This window comes from Elephas maximus, chromosome 3 (genome assembly GCF_024166365.1).
Source record: "Elephas maximus indicus isolate mEleMax1 chromosome 3, mEleMax1 primary haplotype, whole genome shotgun sequence".
Taxonomy (NCBI): Eukaryota; Metazoa; Chordata; class Mammalia; order Proboscidea; family Elephantidae; genus Elephas; species Elephas maximus.
The window spans coordinates 101342241-101360673 of record NC_064821.1 but is presented as its reverse complement, the minus strand read 5'-3'; the positions used below and the strand labels follow the sequence as shown (position 1 = coordinate 101360673).

Below are 18433 nucleotides of genomic sequence, written 5' to 3'. Positions count from 1 at the left end.
TAATAATGGTTCCGTGTTACTCAAACACACCTGGGGGGGGGAGTGGGGGGGAGCGGGGGGTGGGTGGCGGAGGGGAACAGGGCTGATAGGACAGGGTGCTCAGTCAGGAAGAGCAAATAGTGTGCCCACCTCCTCATCTGGCTAGTGGGATTAACATGAGGAATGGCATTGTGACTAAAAAGTCAGTCAGGGTGGTGGCCCTCTAAGAGCCCTGTTAAGGAACAGGTACTTTGGCCACCTGAGTCCCACCTCCTCCTGGAGGCTGTAGCAGTGTCTGACTTTGGTTTCTCCCTCTCTGTAACTTCAGCATCCAGCACGGGGAGCTTTGCTTTGTACCTAGTAGCTGCTTAGGAAATGTGTGTTGAATTGAACGGATTTACAGAACCTATGATGCAAAAAAAAAAAAAAAAAAAAAAAAAATTTTTTTTTTTTTTTTTATGATGCGAGGACTGTGTTTCAAAGGAGTTGAGAATATGTATATATATATTTCCCCCTGAAGATACATTTATCTAGTATATATTTGGGAGAAATATTGACGAGAATAAGCTTTTAAAGGTAATGGCTCCATTAATGCAGCCATCTCCCAGTCTCCAGTATTGCTGGCCCCCGGTCCCTGGGTGACTCCTGGGTCAGCGCCATTTTGAAAGACCCTAGACTGTGTCAGTCACTCCCCTGTTCAGCCACTGTGGGGATCCCCTGTCACCTGCCAGTAGTTGCACTCTCATCAATGAACAATTTTTGAGGTCTGCACCCTGCACCGGTGTATGAATTTTTATGTATGAAGTGCATACACATACTACTGGTAATCTGTGTATTAGAGTACTAAACTGCTATTTCTTTTTCTTTTTTTAGATAAAAATATTTATAATTAGACATTGCATTGTTCTATCTCCTCACTCAAGTGGATTTTCTTGTCTGCCACTTGGAGTACTTGCTCCCTGGTTTGGATCAGGGCCCACAGGATCGTGTTCAAGCTCCTCCCTAGCACGGCCTGAAGGCCTGTCCCATATGGCCTCTGTCTCCTTCTGCAGGCTCACCTCTTGTTATTCTCTACCAAAAAACCAAAAACCAAACTTGTTGCTGTGGAGTTGATTCCGACTCATAGCAACCTTATAGTACAGAGTAGAACTGCTCCATAGGTTTTTCAAGGAGGGCTGGTGGATTCGAACTGCCGACTTTTTGGTTAACAGCCAAGCTCTTAACCACTGCGCCACCAGGGCCCCTGTTACTCTCTAGCCTGTTCAAATGCTTGAGTTCCCAGGATTGCTTCTGTATTCTCTCTCTTTCGTATCATTATACAGTGCCTTTCTTGTTGATTTGACCAATTTTATTAGTCTCTCAGAACTCAGTTCAGGAATCACCTCCTCTGAGAAATCTTGCCTTCCCAGTCCTTGTGATTAATCCAGCACATTCCCCCAACCTCCCAGTGTTTGGCCCCAAGTTGATGTCTTGTTGTTAGTTGCTGTCCAGTCGCCTCTGACTCATAGGGACCTTATTATAACAGAGGGAAACATTCCCTGGTCCTGTGCCATCCTCACAGTCATTGTATGTTTGAGGCTATTGATGCAGCCGCCGTGTCAGTTAATCTCAGGAGAATTTCTCTTGTTTTTGCTGACCCTCCACTTTACCAAACTTATGTCCTTTTCTAGTCATTGGTCTTTCCTGATAACATGTCCCAAGTCTCACCATCCTTGCTTCTAAGGAGCATTCTAGCTGTACTTCCTCCAAGGCTGGTTTTTCCTTCTTCTGGCGGTCCATGGTATATTCAGTATTCTTTGCCAACACCTACAGGTTGATGTAGGCACTCCTACTTCTCTGTCCATGAAGAATCCCATGATTTCTTTCATACCAACTTTTGTCACACTGTTTGTGTCTCTGCCTCCTCAGCAACAACTTGAACTCCTTGAGCTTAGGACTGTATCGTTTTTCTCTCTATCTTAGCATCTAGCACAGTGTCTTCCAGAGAATAGGTGTTTTGTGAATACTTGTTCAATGAATGAATGAGTTTACTTTGTTGTAGGGGAAAAAAAATCTCCAAATTTAATAAAGCAAAAAGAAAGTTTTATTTGGCATATATTCAAAAGGACAAAAGTTGAGAAGCGGACAAAGCATGCTGCCAGAGCTATATCTGCCTGGGTCCAAGGAAATATTACAGAGTAAGCAAGAATGGGAAAATGGACAAGCATGCTGCCAGAGCCATGTCTGCCCGAGTCCAAGGAAGGTTACAGAGTCATCAGTATATATTAACATTACAAATGGGCAAAACCATTGAAAGCTTCACCTTCTCTTAGACTGGCTAGAAACTGTGATCTTACATTTTGAATTGTCTTTCTTAACAATCATTGATACAGGTTTCAGTAATGACAGTCAGGAGGGCTTTACTGGCCCAACAAATTTCTATTTACTAAATGTTAATAGAAGAAGATAAGAGTGGAAAGTCTTTTGTGTTCTGGCTTATGTGAAAGTTTCCTAAAAGATACTTTCCAAGATTATTCTTTCTATTGTCTTTATACCTCAAGGCCCAGTTGATGTGTCTTTGTGAGTCCTTGTGAGTCCAGCTCCAGCTGGGTCACATTCTCTATGCTCAAGGACAGGGAATAATGACTCCTGATATTATTTCCTAAGTCAACTTCAGTATGTGTTGCCTGCCTACGTAATGTGCCAGGTCCTGTGCAGGCGGCTGCTGGGATTCAAAGATGATGGGCACCAGCATAGGTTAGTTTCAGGGCTAGTTGGGGAGACAGAACAGCTGTACTATCCAGTGGGGAGTAACAGTATGAGAAGTGGGCAGGGAGGTAGGAAAAGAGTGACTTGAACACAAGACAGCATTTTACACAGCTTTGTTCATTTTGGTCTCCCATGAATCTAGCAAGATAGAAAGTTACTATTCCCATTTTACAAATGAAAAAGTGAAGACTCAGAGTGCTTAAGTAGCTTTAATGCCTAAGGTAATAGGTAGTTAATGGTAGAGTTAGGATTCAAACCTAGCCTCTTGACTGTTTAACGCTTTAGGTTCTTCTGATGTATTTTTGAAAAATTAAAGGTGAGAATTTTAGAAGGCTGAGTGGAGGTGGGATCCCAAGTATTGAAAACATTAATGAAATTATTTTAGGTTTGTATACTTTTTTTTTTTTGATACCCTAAGAGTTGATGTATGAGTTGGAATCGACTCGATGGCGTTGGGTTTGGTTTTTTTGTTTTAAGAGTTGATGTAATGAATTTTCATGGTGCTATAAATACATAATGAAACGGTGTGATCCATTAGTTAAATGAAATGTTCCGAAGTGTGTCTTGTTTCTGTCACATAAATTCCTTTAATATTGCTAAAACCTGGTTCTGTATTTGTTAGCTTTGAGTTTGATTAAAGTGACACACTTTGTTCCCACCATCATTGCCTTGCTGAAGGTTGACTGATACCTAAATAATAACGGTGCCTGCCCCTCTGGAGTATAGCATTTTATTTTTCCAAATGTAAAACTTTCATTAATTCTCATTTATTTAATCCCATGAGTTATAGCTAACATTATCCCATTTTACAGACCAGTATACTGATAAACTGTTCGAGTATTTTGCTTAATTCTCTTTTTTACTCTAGAAAAGCCAAACCACCAGGAAGCTGTAATGGCAAAATCCCACTTACTTACTTTTCCAATTAAGTTAAAGAAAATATGTCTTATTTATAAAGAATTTAAAGTTATTACTACTAAATTATACTATGTTGTTGCTGTTGTTAGTCAAGTCTATTCCGACTCATGGTGACCCCACGTATACAGAGTAGAACTGCTCCATAGGGTTTTTAGAAGCAGATTGCCAGGTCTCTCTTCTTAGTCACCTCCATTTGTGCCATCTAGGGACATACTATACTTTAGTATTACACTGTCAGCGTAAGGTGAAGGACACTGAAAATTCCCTGTAGGATTTTTTTTGTAAAGACGTTACTGATTTTAACATCCATGATGTCACATTGTTGATTTTATGAAGACCCATACGTCCTCTTCATTTTTGAAGAATACAGCCCTCCCCCCTCTCCATTTTTAATTGCATAGTCTGCTTAGGTTTCTGGCTGGAATACTACTTGATACTACATAAGTGATGGTACCTTCTTCTCGAGGTATCACGTAATATCCATCTGCTGCTCTTTGAGGATGTTAATTTTGATGACCCAATTGAGGTATTGTCCAACTTCTCAACTTTATAAACATTAGGTTTTCCCTTGTAACTGATAAACAATAGGTGAGGAGACACTTTATACCTGAAAATATCTTGTTTCTCATCAAAATTCCCCATATACTTAGCACCTATTGATGATTCTTGCCTGAACAATATTTAATGGTTGCAAAAATGATGGTTTTATAACTCCAGCACTCCTTCTGTATTTACCAGTCAGCACCTAGAATTCTGCTGTAAGCAAGACAGCCTTCCCTTCTTCCTCTTTTTACCTGTCTGTTGTCAGTATGGATACATGAATTCCCATTTTTCAATAGTTTCTAATTTATTACCATTCTTAATTATATTTGTGCTTAAAATTTTCCATATTAAGACAGCAGGAGCCCCTTCAAGATAGTTCCTACATCTTTGTGACAGGCCTCCACCCATTTTTTTTTTAGGTACTTTCTTCCTTTTTGGAACAGCAAGCTATTTCAGGCTTATCTTGTACCTGCCCTACCCCAACTCTAGAATCCCCCCTTTCTCCAAGAATTTCTGATTCCTTTTACTGGAAAATGGTATTAGAGACCAAAATCTGGGTACTAGATGTGCTCTAGTTTGTAGTAGATACTGGGGTATTTTTGGTTCTAGGCTCATTCAGTGGACAGAGCTACAAAATATATGCACATACATGTATACATAAAGACATGTGTGTGCACATATACATTCCTATTACTATACATGCAGATCTTATAAATCACAAGCTCACCTGATACCTCCAATTTCCAATCCACCCTCATGGCATTCTTTCCTTCCCGCTTTCCATATTTTAAAGTCTCTTCTTTCATCATGAGAACCTTAGCTGCAACAACATCAACACATTTATTCCTTTGCCTAATACATCTAAAATAGTTTCAAAGTTGTCTTGCCCTTAGTGCTACAGAAGAACAAATCTACAAAAAGAGTTTGGAATTTGCTTGCAACGCCTTCTGCCCCAACCCTGCTCCGACTCTGCTCATGACTGAATGTGTGCAGTCAAACTTCGTGTCCATGAATTATTTGGATTAGTTCTTTCCCTTCAACCCCTTTGGTGTGGTTATGATATTCATGTGAAATACAGTTAGATTTGTTTCAGTCTGCTTTTAGTTTTAGGCTCCTTCCCCCTGTTCCCATCCTTGTTGATTTAATTTTATTTGCCCAGATATGTAGAACATTAACATGCTTCCAAAAGTGAAATTATGCAAAAAGCTGTACTCCAAGAAGTATCAGTCTCTGCCATAGCTATTCTACCCAGCCAGCCGGTCACTTCATCACCTGGTGTCTCCTCATATAGAAAAGCAAATTTATTGTTTTCTGGTTTTGTAAAGATAAGCAGACATACGTAGCCTTCTTTTTTACCCAGAAGGTAGCGTCCTATAGATCGAGCTAGAATCTTTAAGTACTCATGTCTCATCTCCCAGTAACTACTTGGTGGAGTCTGTGGTTGGTGCAGATGGTTAATGCATTTGATTGCTAAACGAAAGGTTGAAAGTTCAAGTCTACCCAGGGGCTCCTTGGAAGAAAGGCCTGGTAGTGTTCTTCTGAGGGGGAAAAACAAAAACAAAAAAAACAACCATTGAAAACTCTGCGGGGCACAATTCTACTCTCACACACATGGAGTTAACTCGATGGCAGCTGGTTCTGTGTTTTTTTTGTTACCTCCTTGGTGATGGTTGTTATTGTTGTTAGGTGCGGTCAAGTTGATTCTGACTCCTGGTGACCCCATGTGACAGAGTAGAACAGCCCCATAGGGTTTTCTGGGCTATAATCTTTATGGGACAGATCTCCAGGTCTTTGTGCTTTGGAGCCGCTGAGTGAGTTCAAACCTCCAGTCTTTTGGTTAGCAGCCAAATGCTTAACCATTGAGCCACCCTTTTTCCAGCAAAGAAACTTACTGAGGCTCCTTGCCTGTACTGCTGTGAACCTTTGTGCCTTGTTAGTAAATGAACTATTTATAGTTTGAATAAAGCTGAGTAAAATGTCCCATATCACAAAATAAACAATTTACAGGGTGTAAGTTTTAATCCATCATGACTTTAATGAGTATTTTTTTTTTTTCAATTGAAGCAATATTCATATAACATAAAAATAACCAGGTTAAAGTAAACATTTAGCATATTCACAAGTGGCATTTAGTACACTGACCATGTTACCTTATTCTAGTTCCAAAACATTTTCATCACCCCCAGAGGACATCCCATACCCACTAAGTAGTCACTCTCTATGTCTCTCTCCTCTAGCCTCTGAGCAACCAGTCATCTGTCTCTATGGATGTACATATTCTACATATTTCATTTAAAAGGAATCATACAATATATGATGTTTTGGGCCTGGCTTCTTTCACTTAGCATGATATTTTCAAGGTTCATCCATGCTGTAGCATGTACCAAAACTTCATTTCTCCTTATGGATAAATAATATTCCATTGTATGGGTATATCACATTTTGTTTACCCAATTATCTGTTGACAGACAGCTGGGAGGATTTTGAGTGAAGTTGTAGAGAAGGGTAACTTGTACCCTGTCCCTATGCTGGGGTATTTACTAGCCATGTGACCTTGGGCAAGCTACTAAATCTTCTGGTGCCTCAGTTTTCTTATATGTTAAACAAATATAATAATATCTAACACTTGAAGTTGTTGCAAGGATTGAATACAATAATATATGAAAAGCTCATAGCAATATACTGTTTTTTCCTGCAAACAACCCTTGCATTCCATGGTTGTTTGCCAACCTTTCCTCCCCCCTGCCCTTAGGTTATTTTGATAAGTGCTCTATGCTAATTGTTTACAGCAAAAATTAGCATAGTGCTTAGGAAAGTACCTGGGAAGGGAGGTTGGGAGTTATTTGTGTAAATGTACAGTAGTGGATCCTCAACACCTGTTGCCATTGGGTCACTTCCAACTCATGGTGACCCCACGCATGTGATTAGAACTGTGCTTCATAGAGTTTTTGATGGCTGATTTTTCAGAAGTATGTTGCCAGGCTTTTCTTCCGAGTTGCCTCTCAGTAGATTCAGCCTTCCATCCTTTTGAGCACGACCCAAGGACTCCTTAATAAATATTAGTTATTTTACTGTAGGATCCTGTGAGGAGAGAGCAGAGTGAGGGGAGAGGGAATATAAACGTACGTCATGTGTTTTAGTCAGTGTTTTGCTTAGTTGGAACTGCTCGAATCTTTGTGCTTTGTCTCCAAAAAAAAAAAGGCCTATCTGTTTTCTTTGCTTTATGGCGTGGTGTTTTGGCCCCCCCGACCCCCATCGCTGAACACCGGATTTCACATTTAGAAGCAGTTCACTAGACAGAATGTCTGTAGTGGAATGTTACATAATTCACATTCAGATTTGAAGAGCTCATTATAAAAAACCTGACACACTTCAGGAATATTAAATTACTGCAGACTGTGTGGAGCAAGGAAAACATTATTGAAGCATTTCAAAATTCTAAGCGAGCCTGAATTTAACTGATAGGGTTTCACAGCTTTTACTGGGGAAAAATGATTTGAGTTGTCACATGGTTTCTAGCCCTGAAGGATTTTAATCTCCTTAATTACAAAGAAACGAATTTCCTAAATAATTTGGAGTTACTTCACAGTGTTTGCTCAATCTCTGGCTTTTGGAAAATTAAAGGGGATACCAGGGTCCATGGGATGGTGAGTTCTCTCTCTACTGCAACTCCCGTATTTGAGTTTTTATTCCGAATGATGCTGGTTTCCTTTCATTATTAATACAAGGATGTACTTCAAAAATTCACAAGTAATGCTTGTAACACTTGAACACAATCACATTTCGTCGAACAAGTGGCTCTGGAGATACCCGTGGAATAGAGAGAGTTGCTATATTGTGGTTTGAAGGCCAGAAAATGGCCCACATCCAATGTAGTTATTTACACTGACTTTTAAAAGTCTTTGAATTTGGCATAAAATCCATATAATTCAGCTTATTTCAGTATTTATGTATTAGGCACCTACTGTGTGCAAGACCAGCATGATGGGAAGCTATTAGATTTTGCCACTCCCTGCAACATGTCCTCAGAAAGCCAGCTTAGCCTGCCTCACTTTCGTCCACTGCAAATGGAGGATAGTAACTAGCCTCATAGTCACCTAAGTCATGAGACTCTGGGCAGGAAATACAGGAAACAATTTTATTACCAATTATCAATTGCAACCCTATGTGTGTCAGAGTAGAACTGTGCTCTGTAGTGTTTTCAGTGGCTAATGTTTTTCAGAAATAGATTGCCAACCTTTCTTCCAGGAAGCTATTAATGTCTAATATTTATTAAGTGCTTGCCAGGAGATGTTTTAGGTATGCACTTTTCCAAGAACATTACAAGTATAATTGTACTTCATTCCCACAGCAGCTCAGTGAAACTGATACTGTTATTATCCCCATTGTACAGATGAAGAAACAAAGAGAGTTTGTTTGATGAGGCAAAGAGAGGTTGAGTAATGTCCTCAATCTCGTGTGGCTTCTAAGTGGCTGAATCTATGAAGTTATCCCAAAAAGGAAGTTAAAACATAACAAAGAAGAGCTTCCATCTTTAGACAGGAATGAGAAAATCTTTCTACCTGAGATATCTCTTGGAACTGAACCTTGAAGAGTTGATAGAATGTCAAGGTAGACTTGGGAAGAGATTCCAGAGAAACGTAGCAGCACAAGAAAAATGGGCAAGATGTGAAAGCCTGTCATCTCCTGGGTAGACTTAGCTCGGTTGTTGACTTCAAGCCTCCTTACCTTTGCACATGATGGTTCTTCTGCTTGAAATAACTACTCATTTGTTCATTTTACGTGTGTTTATTGAGCACCTGCTGATCCTTTCCCTTTTCATCCAGTTGACAGCAGCATCCTCCTTCCAGAGCCCACAGAGTATGGCTTTTTCTCTCTGAAGCTTTCTTGACTCTTCCAAGCTGAATGAATACTCACCGCTTTGTCCCCCAGTATGCCTAATATTGATGCCGTCTTAGTTCTGGTCGTGTGTGTTGTCGTCCTTTACATGACTGGCATCTCTGGTGGATGGTGAGCCTCTTCAAGAACAGAATCAGGCCTTCACTGTTTACCTTTGGCCAGAGTGGTTTACAGAATATGTCTGGTGGTGTACATAAGCCAGTGAGTATTTTCACCTGGTCCATAATAGGTCCTTAGTAAATGTTTGTCAAAATGGTAAATATTATCAGTAAGATTAGTCATATCCAGATAAGGCTGATTTTGTGACTCTGTCATCTTCAGTGGAAAGTTGTCTTTTGGAGGAGAGGGGTTGAGGAGGGGGTGGGGCTAGTGGCCTGGTGGTGTAGACAGATGGCCCAGAAGTGACAGGAGTAGTTCTCGCTTTCTGCATATAGTTTCATGGAGCCCACTCTATGAAAATAATTTTCCATTTTCCTTAGCTATGGCTTTAGATCCTCTAACTCAAGCACCTTTCATTTTGGGCCAATATCCTTTAGAAAAATAGTTGTTGTTTTTGTTAACTGCCTTTGTGGTGACCTTGTGCAACAGAACAAAATGTTGTCTGGTCCTACGTCATCCTCGCGATTGCCAGCATGTTTAAGTCCATCTTGTGCCTATTGTACCAGTCCATCTCACCGAGGGTCTCCCAGGGCCCTTGCTGGCCCCCTGCTTCACCAAACATGATGTCCTCCTCTAGCGATTGATCCCTCCGATGATGTATCCGGAGCAGCTGGGTTGGACAGTCCTGTTGTAATCCGTGAAGGTCTCATTGGCTAATTTTTGGAAGTAGTGCACCAGGCCTTTCGTCCTAGCCCAAGTCTGAAAGCTCTGCTGAAACCTGTCTTGCTGGCATTTGAAATACCAGTAGCATACCTTGCAGTATCATAGCAACACACATTATGGTGTCTACCACAATACAAAAGTAGTTAGCCTATTTAAAGAACAAAGAAAAAGCCAAGTATCTTTAGAAAAGGTTGGCATTTCCCATATTTAGGCCTTTTATGTAGTTTTTATATGAGACCTTCTAGTTAAGCCATGTTAACCCAGAAGAGGTTTGGACCATGATTCTTTCTGAGCTGCAACTGGCATTTGATGTCAGCCTTTTTAGAGGAAATGATTTTATATCTGTGAGATGAGCAAGGAATTGGCTACACAGTTGGAAACTGTATTCCTGGTAACTTTTTTCTTAATATTCTTTAAAAATGGATAACTGGCGAAATGTTTATTTTCATCTGAACTCTCAGATAAAACTATAAGATAGTCTCTGGGACTGACTTGACACAGGAATACATTCATTCAATTCAAATGAGACTGAGAAGGGAAACGTACGTGAAGCAGTAGCTGAGGGCGTAGCGTATAGTGAGTGCATAGTAAATACTCGCTGTAATTGAAGTGGTTGTGTTATCATTATTATTCTTATTCTCTTTTTAGCATAGTGTCTGGACTTAATAGTACCTAGTAGTGTGCAATGCATATTTATTAAAGAATGAATGAATGAAATGTGTGTCTGCCTGTTTCTTTTTTCTCTCCGTACATTAAATGCTTGTCTGCTTTTATAGCTGGGGGGAAAGCTGACATAAAAATTGGCTTGCTGCAAAGTTTCTCAGCCCCCATTTGTCACCTTATCCTTGGAGCCCAATTGTATGTCAACTCCACGTCCCCTCTGATGCCTGCCAGTGGGGGACAGACCACAGGTCACTTCCCTATGATCTGCTTTAGCTGCCAAGGCCCTGATCAAGCTTGGCAGATGGATGGGGGCCCTGCTGTTGGAAATGTCTCCACAGGGCTGGTCAGAAAATATGCCTTTGCTATATTTTCTGAGTGACATCTAGTGCTTGAAAATAAGAAGCAGGGAAAATGAAGAGTTGGGTTTTGCTTGATTTTGAGTTACCTGGTTTGAGAAACTGTTTTATGGGTAGACCCTCATTTCCTTTGCTGTATGGGAAAAAAAAAAAAGTTGCCATCAAGTCAGTTCCAACTCATGTGACCCCATGAGTGCATAGTAGAACTATTCCATAGGGTTTCAAGGCTGTGACCTTTTGGAAGAACATGACCAATCCTTTCTTCCAAGGAACCTCTGAGTGGGTTTGAACCACTAACCTTTCAGTTAGTAGTTGAGCATTTAACGATTTGTGCCACCCAGGGACACCTTTGCTGTATATTAAACCTGGCCATTTACTTCCTGAAATCATATGAGCAGTTTGTACATGGAGACCAAGGTTTCCCTGTTTTTGTATCTTTGCTGGTTTAGTTCCCTCCCCCACCCCTTCCTTCTAATTTCTGCTTAATTTCAAGGGGTGATTAATCCGAAATTTCTCTTCTCTTGGTTTACAGCCCTCGAAAGGAGTGAATGAAATGAGACTCTTGTGAAGTCGTTTCTGAAGGGAGGAGTCGTTCTCTTGGAGAGGAGTCCTCCATGAGCCTGGCCAAGGCCCGGGATCTGTGTGAAGTGGACTAAGGATTTAGTAGGATGTCAACTGAGACAGAACTTCAAGTAGCTGTGAAAACCAGCACCAAGAAAGACTCCAAAAAGAAAGGTAGGGCTGGGTTTTCTCCCTTTGGCTACTTTTCTGTTTAGGAATGAGTTCTGTATCTCTGGGATAAGATAAAGAACAATCTCTGTGATCACAGACATATTTTTAGTAGCCACCAGCATTATTTGTGTTTTTGTTTGTTTGGTACTCATAGTACGATATTTTAATGGCTTTGCATTTTTTCTCTGGGTAAAATCCAAAGTTCTTTTCATAATATACAGAACCCTTTCTGATATGCCTTTTGTCCATCTTTCCGGTCATATCTGCCTGAGGCCTCCCCCCCAACCCTGTTTAACCCTCCAGGCAGTCTGCCTATTGGAGTTCACTACCAGTAGTTCTCAAACTGTAGCAGCACCAGAATCACCTAGAGGGTTTGTTAAAGCACGGCTTTCTGGGCCCACCCCCAAATGTTCTGATTCTGCATCTTGCAGGGGTCTGAGTATCTGCATTTCTAACAGGTTCCAGGTGATGCTGATGTTGCTGGTCCAGGGACCACACTTGAGATCCACTGGACTGTTCACTGAGCCTTAAAATCCTTTTATTCTTATCATTCTTCTCTTTTTTTCTGGGCTGACTCCTGCCTATTCTTTATGTTTGAATTTAGTGAACCCTCCTGGGAGAGCCTTTCCTTACTCCCCCAAATTGGGTTAAATGTGTGTGTTTGTTTTGTTTCACTAGCCCTTTGCTGGTGTCTCACTTTAGTAATCATTTCCTCTGTTATTACTTGTCAGCTACACTGTATGCTCCTTTGAAGCTGGACCTCTTGTTCACCCTTTAACTCCCAACACTTAGAACATGCTTGACACAGAGGAGGTGTTCAAACATCTGGTAGTGAAGGCTGGTGTGTGAAGTGTGATAATAAAGTAATTCTACCACTTGTCAGTTTTTTTGAGGAATTTGATCTCATGGCTTTCAGTAGGTTTGTTGCCCTGTTGCAATTAGATTTTAAGCACTTTGTACTTCGCATGCATAGTACATGTGTATGTATGTTTTCTCCCTGTGGTTTTCAGCTCTTTCGCTCCCCTTTCTTCTTAGCTGCATGGAAAGGGATATTAGAGCTCTCTTTTAGGTCCTGGAATCTGTCAGTGTGGGCTTGTAAACAGCGGTACCTTGGTTACTGTGTATGGACGGTGATTTGTACCAGACACGCCGTGCCTGCCCAGTCATGTATTGTGATAGCATTTGTCTGACACTCTATAGGAACCAAGGGACATAAACGTAATACATATGCAACTCTTGGATACCCAGGAAGGACTATAAATTTTGCTTTAGATGTTTATTTGAAACACAAATATTTCGGAGACAGTCTATTTTATTCCCTAAAACTTAATATAAACCTTGTTTTTTATGCATCACGGTCTAAGAATAATAGAAGAAAAGCAAGTGAGTGAAAGAAGAGGTCTTGGGAGAACAGCAGCATAGAAAAAAATTGATTGGAAAGCCTGGTATGTACTAGAATTCAAATGCTTTTTCAGTGGAAACTGACAAGTTATATTTTTCCTTCAAATTTAACCTTTCCACTAAACTTGTGCTCTTGAATGCTTAATGTGTTAAAAATTGCATCCTAGTACCTATTTTTTCATTCTTAATTTTAACATGCAAAATCAGAAGTGTTCTGAAGCAAGAACCTAATTTTTCAGGACATTGCACTGGTTGGGGATTGGGGAGTGTGAAGGTGACCCTTTTAGGACTTCATCATCTTCACATCCTAAGAAGCTCTCAAAATCAGCACAATACGTATGAGAGTAGTATGTTCTGTTGTTGTTGTTAGGTGCCTTCAAGTCAGTTCCAACTCACAGAGACCCTGTTTACAACAGAACAAAACGCCACCTGGTCCTGCACCATTCTCACAGTTGTTGCCACGTTTTGAGCCCATTGTTGCAGCTACTGTGTCAGTCTCTCTCATCGAGGGTTTTCTTTTTTTTGCTGACCCTCTACCTTACCAAGCATGATGGCCTTTTTTAGGAATTGGTCCCCCTTGAAAACATGTCCAAACTATGTGAGATAGTCTCACCATTCTAGCTTCCAAGGAGCGCTCTAGCTGTACTTCTTCCAAGACCAACTTGTTCGTTCATGGTATATTCGGTATTCTTTGCCAATGCTATAATGCAAAGGCATCAATTCTTCTTTGGTCTTCCTTATTCATTGTCAGGCTTTCGTGTGCATATGAGATGATTCAAAATACCATGGCTGGGGTCACATGCACCTTAGTCCTCAAAGTGACATCTTTACTTTTCCACACTTTGAGGATGTCTTCCTCTTCTATAAAATGTACATATTCCATGCAAACCTTATAAGCCTACTATAAAGATAAATAATGGAAATAAGGAAAATGAAGCAATTAGTATAGTACCTGGCATATATTCAGTGCTCAATATGTTACCTGTGTTCCTCCTTTTCTTTCCATCCCCCTTTCTCTTCCTCATTCTCTCCCTCTTTTTCCTTCCGTCATCTTCCTTCATTCCCCTCCTTTCTCCTATTTTCTGTCTCTCTGCTCTTCTTCATCTTCCCCCTCCTCCTTTTCTTCTTCTTAATCTTTGTCATCATCATCACTTGCTTTCTCTCTTCTCGTTTTAGAATCGAGGACTCTTAAAATGTATGTATCATTTGTCCCACAGCAGGAATTTACAATTGTCTGTACGACTGTAAGAAGGGAAGGGAAAGAGATGAAACCATAGGGAGGAAATACACCCATGCACACATGCACACACAATGCAAAATGTTGCTTAAATCCAGTTACAATCTTTGTCCTTGATGTACTCCGCTGGAGCAGGACAACAGAAAATCATGCACGTTAAAAAGAGAGAGAGAACATGCTGGTAGCAGGATTGATTCATTTCTTGTTCTTCAGTTGTGACTATGGAATAGTAAGTATTTTATTAAATAAATGTTGCTAACTGGACCAAAATAAATATAACTTTAAAAAAATGCAATAAAATAGAATAAAAAATGTATTTCCCTTTATTGTGGAATATATAATGCTTTTGAACTATCTTACTGTTTCTTTCTCTAACCCCTCTTGGGTTTTCTGTGTAGGAAACATAATGTACAAAATAAGTTTTCCCTCTTCCTCTCAAATTTTTAAGCATGTATATATATATATATATGTATTTTTTTTTTCTTGTCTTATTGCATTGGCTAGGCCTGCCAGTACAATGCTTAATGATAGTAGGCATCCTTACCTTGTTCCTGAATAATTGAAATGCTTCTAAATTACCTTTAAATGTGATATATAAATTTTTAGTAAAGATTCTTTATTGTTGTTTTTGAAAGTTGCCATTTAGTCAATTCTGACTGATGGCAACCCCATGTATGCAGAGTAGAACTGCTCCCTAGGGCTTTCAATCTTTTTGAAGATCTCCAGGCCTGTCTTCTGAGATGCCTCTGGGTGTGTTTGTATTCTTTTTTAGTTATGATTTTCCAAGAGGTATTTTTTTTTTAAACTTCTGTATTTGCATGCTGAGTTTTATCATATACTTTTTCTCTACTTATTGCAATGACTATTTGTTTTCTCTTTTAACTTATATTTTGGTGGATTTCACTGATACACTTTCTAATCTTCATTCCAGGGGTAAACCCTAATTGTTAATGATGTATTGTTTTCTATACATTGCTAGATTCGATTTGCTGACATTTTACTTAGGGGTTTGGTATCTATATTTATAAGCAACATTGGTTTATAACTTTCTTTGTACAGTTGTTGTCTGGTTTTAGTCAAAATTGCATAACCTTATATAATGTTTTTGGAGGGATGGAAAAACTGAATGTTTAGAACTCTTTCTTGAAGTACCATGTTTTTAAAGGAATTTCATTTAACTTTTTTTTTTTTAAGTCAAACATGCTTTTTACTGGAAGTTAGAAAAGACAAAATAAACATGCATGATCCTGTCAAACAAAAGTAACTCCTGTTAACATTCTAAATGATTTCCTTCTGGACCTTCTTTCTAGAATAATATGTGTTTGAGATCATCCTATTTGTACAATTTTATATCCTACTTTGTTATTTGACATTATATCATAAGTGCAATCTCATACTATTACCTGATATTATAGACTAGAATAACTTTTACACTTGGCAAGATTTAGGTTAGGGCAGATATTTTATTTCCTGAAAAGAAAGAATACCTGACAACACAGGTCATCTATCCTGAGACAAGCAGCATGAAGAAAGTTAAGAGGCCCTTTAGACTTCCTCCAAAACCTACCACCCTGTTCTTTAAGCAAGTTGTTGAAAGCTAGTCATACAGCTTCAAATACAAGTTGCACAGAGGCATATTTCACCACAAAATGAGTGTCTAGACAGGCTGTGTATGAAATGTAACTAAAGTATTCACAATTCAAACAAGGGATGGAAGTAGTGAGAAATAAAGTTGTTTTCTTCATTTCATTTTTATTGGATTGTGTCACAACACATCTATTCCAGGAGTAGAATTTGATGGAGGGCTGGAGAAAGAAAATGTATATTTTCAGGTTCGTTACCTGCCATCAAAGGGGGAGAATCAGTTGACACAATTCTTGTTATTTATGATCCCGGCATTAGGACACTCAGTGGAAGACTCTGGTAGAGGAGTGGGTCCTAGGATGAGTTTGACGCAGACTTTTCTGGGGCCAGTGCCTGGAGTTTTTCACTCAGCACTATCTGGCAGCTTATGGTAGTGGAGCAAGCACTGACTTTGGAGCTGGCAGTCCTGGCTTTTAATTCTAACTCTTCTTCTGATCTGTTGTGTAAGCAGAGTAAGGTTATTTAGCTTCTTAAAATCTTGTTTTACTCGTCTTTAAGAAAGACAGGTGACGATCATACTTCTGCTAATGATCAGAGGAGTCCCTGGGTGGCACAAATGATTAAGCACTGGGCTACTACCTGAAAGGTTGGTGGTTTGAATCTACCCACAGGCACCTCAGAAGAAAGGCCTGGCAGTCTACTTGCAAAAGGTCACAGCCATTGTAAACTCTACGGAGCACAGTTCTACTTTGACACCCATGGAGTCACCATGAGTTGGGATCAACTCGATGGCAACTGGTTTTGTTAAGGCCTTGATGGGATCCCGAAGTCGGCGGTCACCTGGCAGACAACTGTGCCTTGGAGTCAGATAAACCACGTATGAGTCCTGGCTCTGGAGATTTCTTAGAAAAGTCTCGTCTATTCAGGCTAGAGAATGGTTTCAGTAATGCCATAGTCAGGACCTGATCCCTTGATGGGCCAGTTAGCTCTGGAAAATAACCTTTGCTTTTAATGGGCTTACCACTTAAGAGCTTATGAAGTGCTCTCATATTCATTAACCCATTGGGCCCCCAAGGACCTTGGGAAATTAATTAAAAAAATAAAAATCTTTTTATTAGGCCCACAGTTTGGAGAGAGCTACTCTTTCACTGCTTAGCACTGTTGTTCTTGTCCTGCAGGGAAGGCAGCCTGGGGCCAGCCAGGACACCAGATTTGGATTCTGACCTCGGGCCCACCACTTGCTGGTTGTGTAACTTTATGCAAGTTACTTCCAATCTTTGAGTTTCAGCTTTCTTAGCCACTAAATGGAGGTAGAAATAATATTGGCTTGGTCAAATTTTAAATATGGAAGAACTAAAGTAAATTAAAATAAATATATAAAAACCGGTTGCTGTCGAGTCTATTCTGACTCATGGCAACCCCTTGTGTTTCATAGTAGAACTGTGCTCCATAGGGTTTTTAATGGCTGTGATCTCACAGAAGCAGGTTGTCAGGCCTTTCTTCCAAGGTGCTTCTGAGTGGGTTTGAACTGTCAACCTTCAATTGTAATAGCTGAGTGCTTAACTGTTTGTGCTGTCCATGGCATTCATTAATTAGTTCTGTTATCCAAAAACATATATCCAGCCCCTGCCATTAGTCTAGACTGTGCTCAGTGTTCTGGGGGAGAGATTCTGACTCCCGTCCTTTCATGCTGAGGAGAGTACTTTCCAATTTTATATGTCTCATCCTTTCCTGCAGAAATCTGCTGTTTTTCTACTTCACCTCTTTTATTCATTCTCAACCTATTACTTTTGATAAAAATTTTAAGTTTTACTCCAAATTTATTTTTATTAATTTAAATACTTTTAATTTTTATCCTAAAGAAGAAAATTCTTATTAAAACTGTTTCACTGCCTTCCTGATAGAAGCAAATGAATTTTTGATTGTAATAAACGCAAATAACGCAAACAAAAAACGAAACCCTTTGCTGTCAGGTTGCTTCCAACTCATAGCGACCCTATAGGACAGAGTAGAACTGCCCCCTAGAGTTGCCAAGGAACAAGCTGGTGGATTCAAACTGTGGACCCTTTGGTTAGCAGACGAGCTCTTAATCACTACACCAAATAACACAGTACCCTCAAAGTCAGTTGTCTTAGTTATCTGGTGCTGCCGTAATAGAAATAGCACAAGTGGATGGCTGTAACAAACAGAAATTCATTCTTTCACAGTCTACGAGGCTAGAAATATGAATTCAGGGTGCCAGTCCAAACGAAGGCTTTCAATCTCAGTCAGCTCTCGAGGAAGTTTCTTGTCATCAATCTCCTCCTGGTCTAGAAGCTTCTCAGTGCAGGGACCCTGGGTCCAAAGGACGAGCCCCATTCCCAGCTCTTCTTTCTAGGTGGTAGGAGGTCCCTTTCCTCTCTGCTCACTTATCTCCATTATATCTCAAAAGAGACTGATTAAAGATACAGCCTAATCCTTTAGATTGTGTCCTGCCTCATTAACATCATAGAGGTTAGGATTTATATCACATAGGAAAATTACATCAGATCACTGAATGGTGGACAGCCAC

The 18433-nt window shown here is 39.9% G+C and overlaps 1 protein-coding gene across 1 annotated transcript in view; it reads left to right on the top strand.

Moving 5' to 3' along the window:
• Positions 1-18433, top strand: part of DAB1 (DAB adaptor protein 1) — a 474069-nt gene that overhangs the window by 130287 nt on the left and 325349 nt on the right. The window contains exon 2 of the mRNA XM_049879376.1: positions 11461-11663. Within this exon, the coding sequence (XP_049735333.1) occupies positions 11597-11663 (67 nt within the window). The 5' untranslated portion in view covers positions 11461-11596. The remainder of the gene's footprint in view (positions 1-11460; positions 11664-18433) is intronic.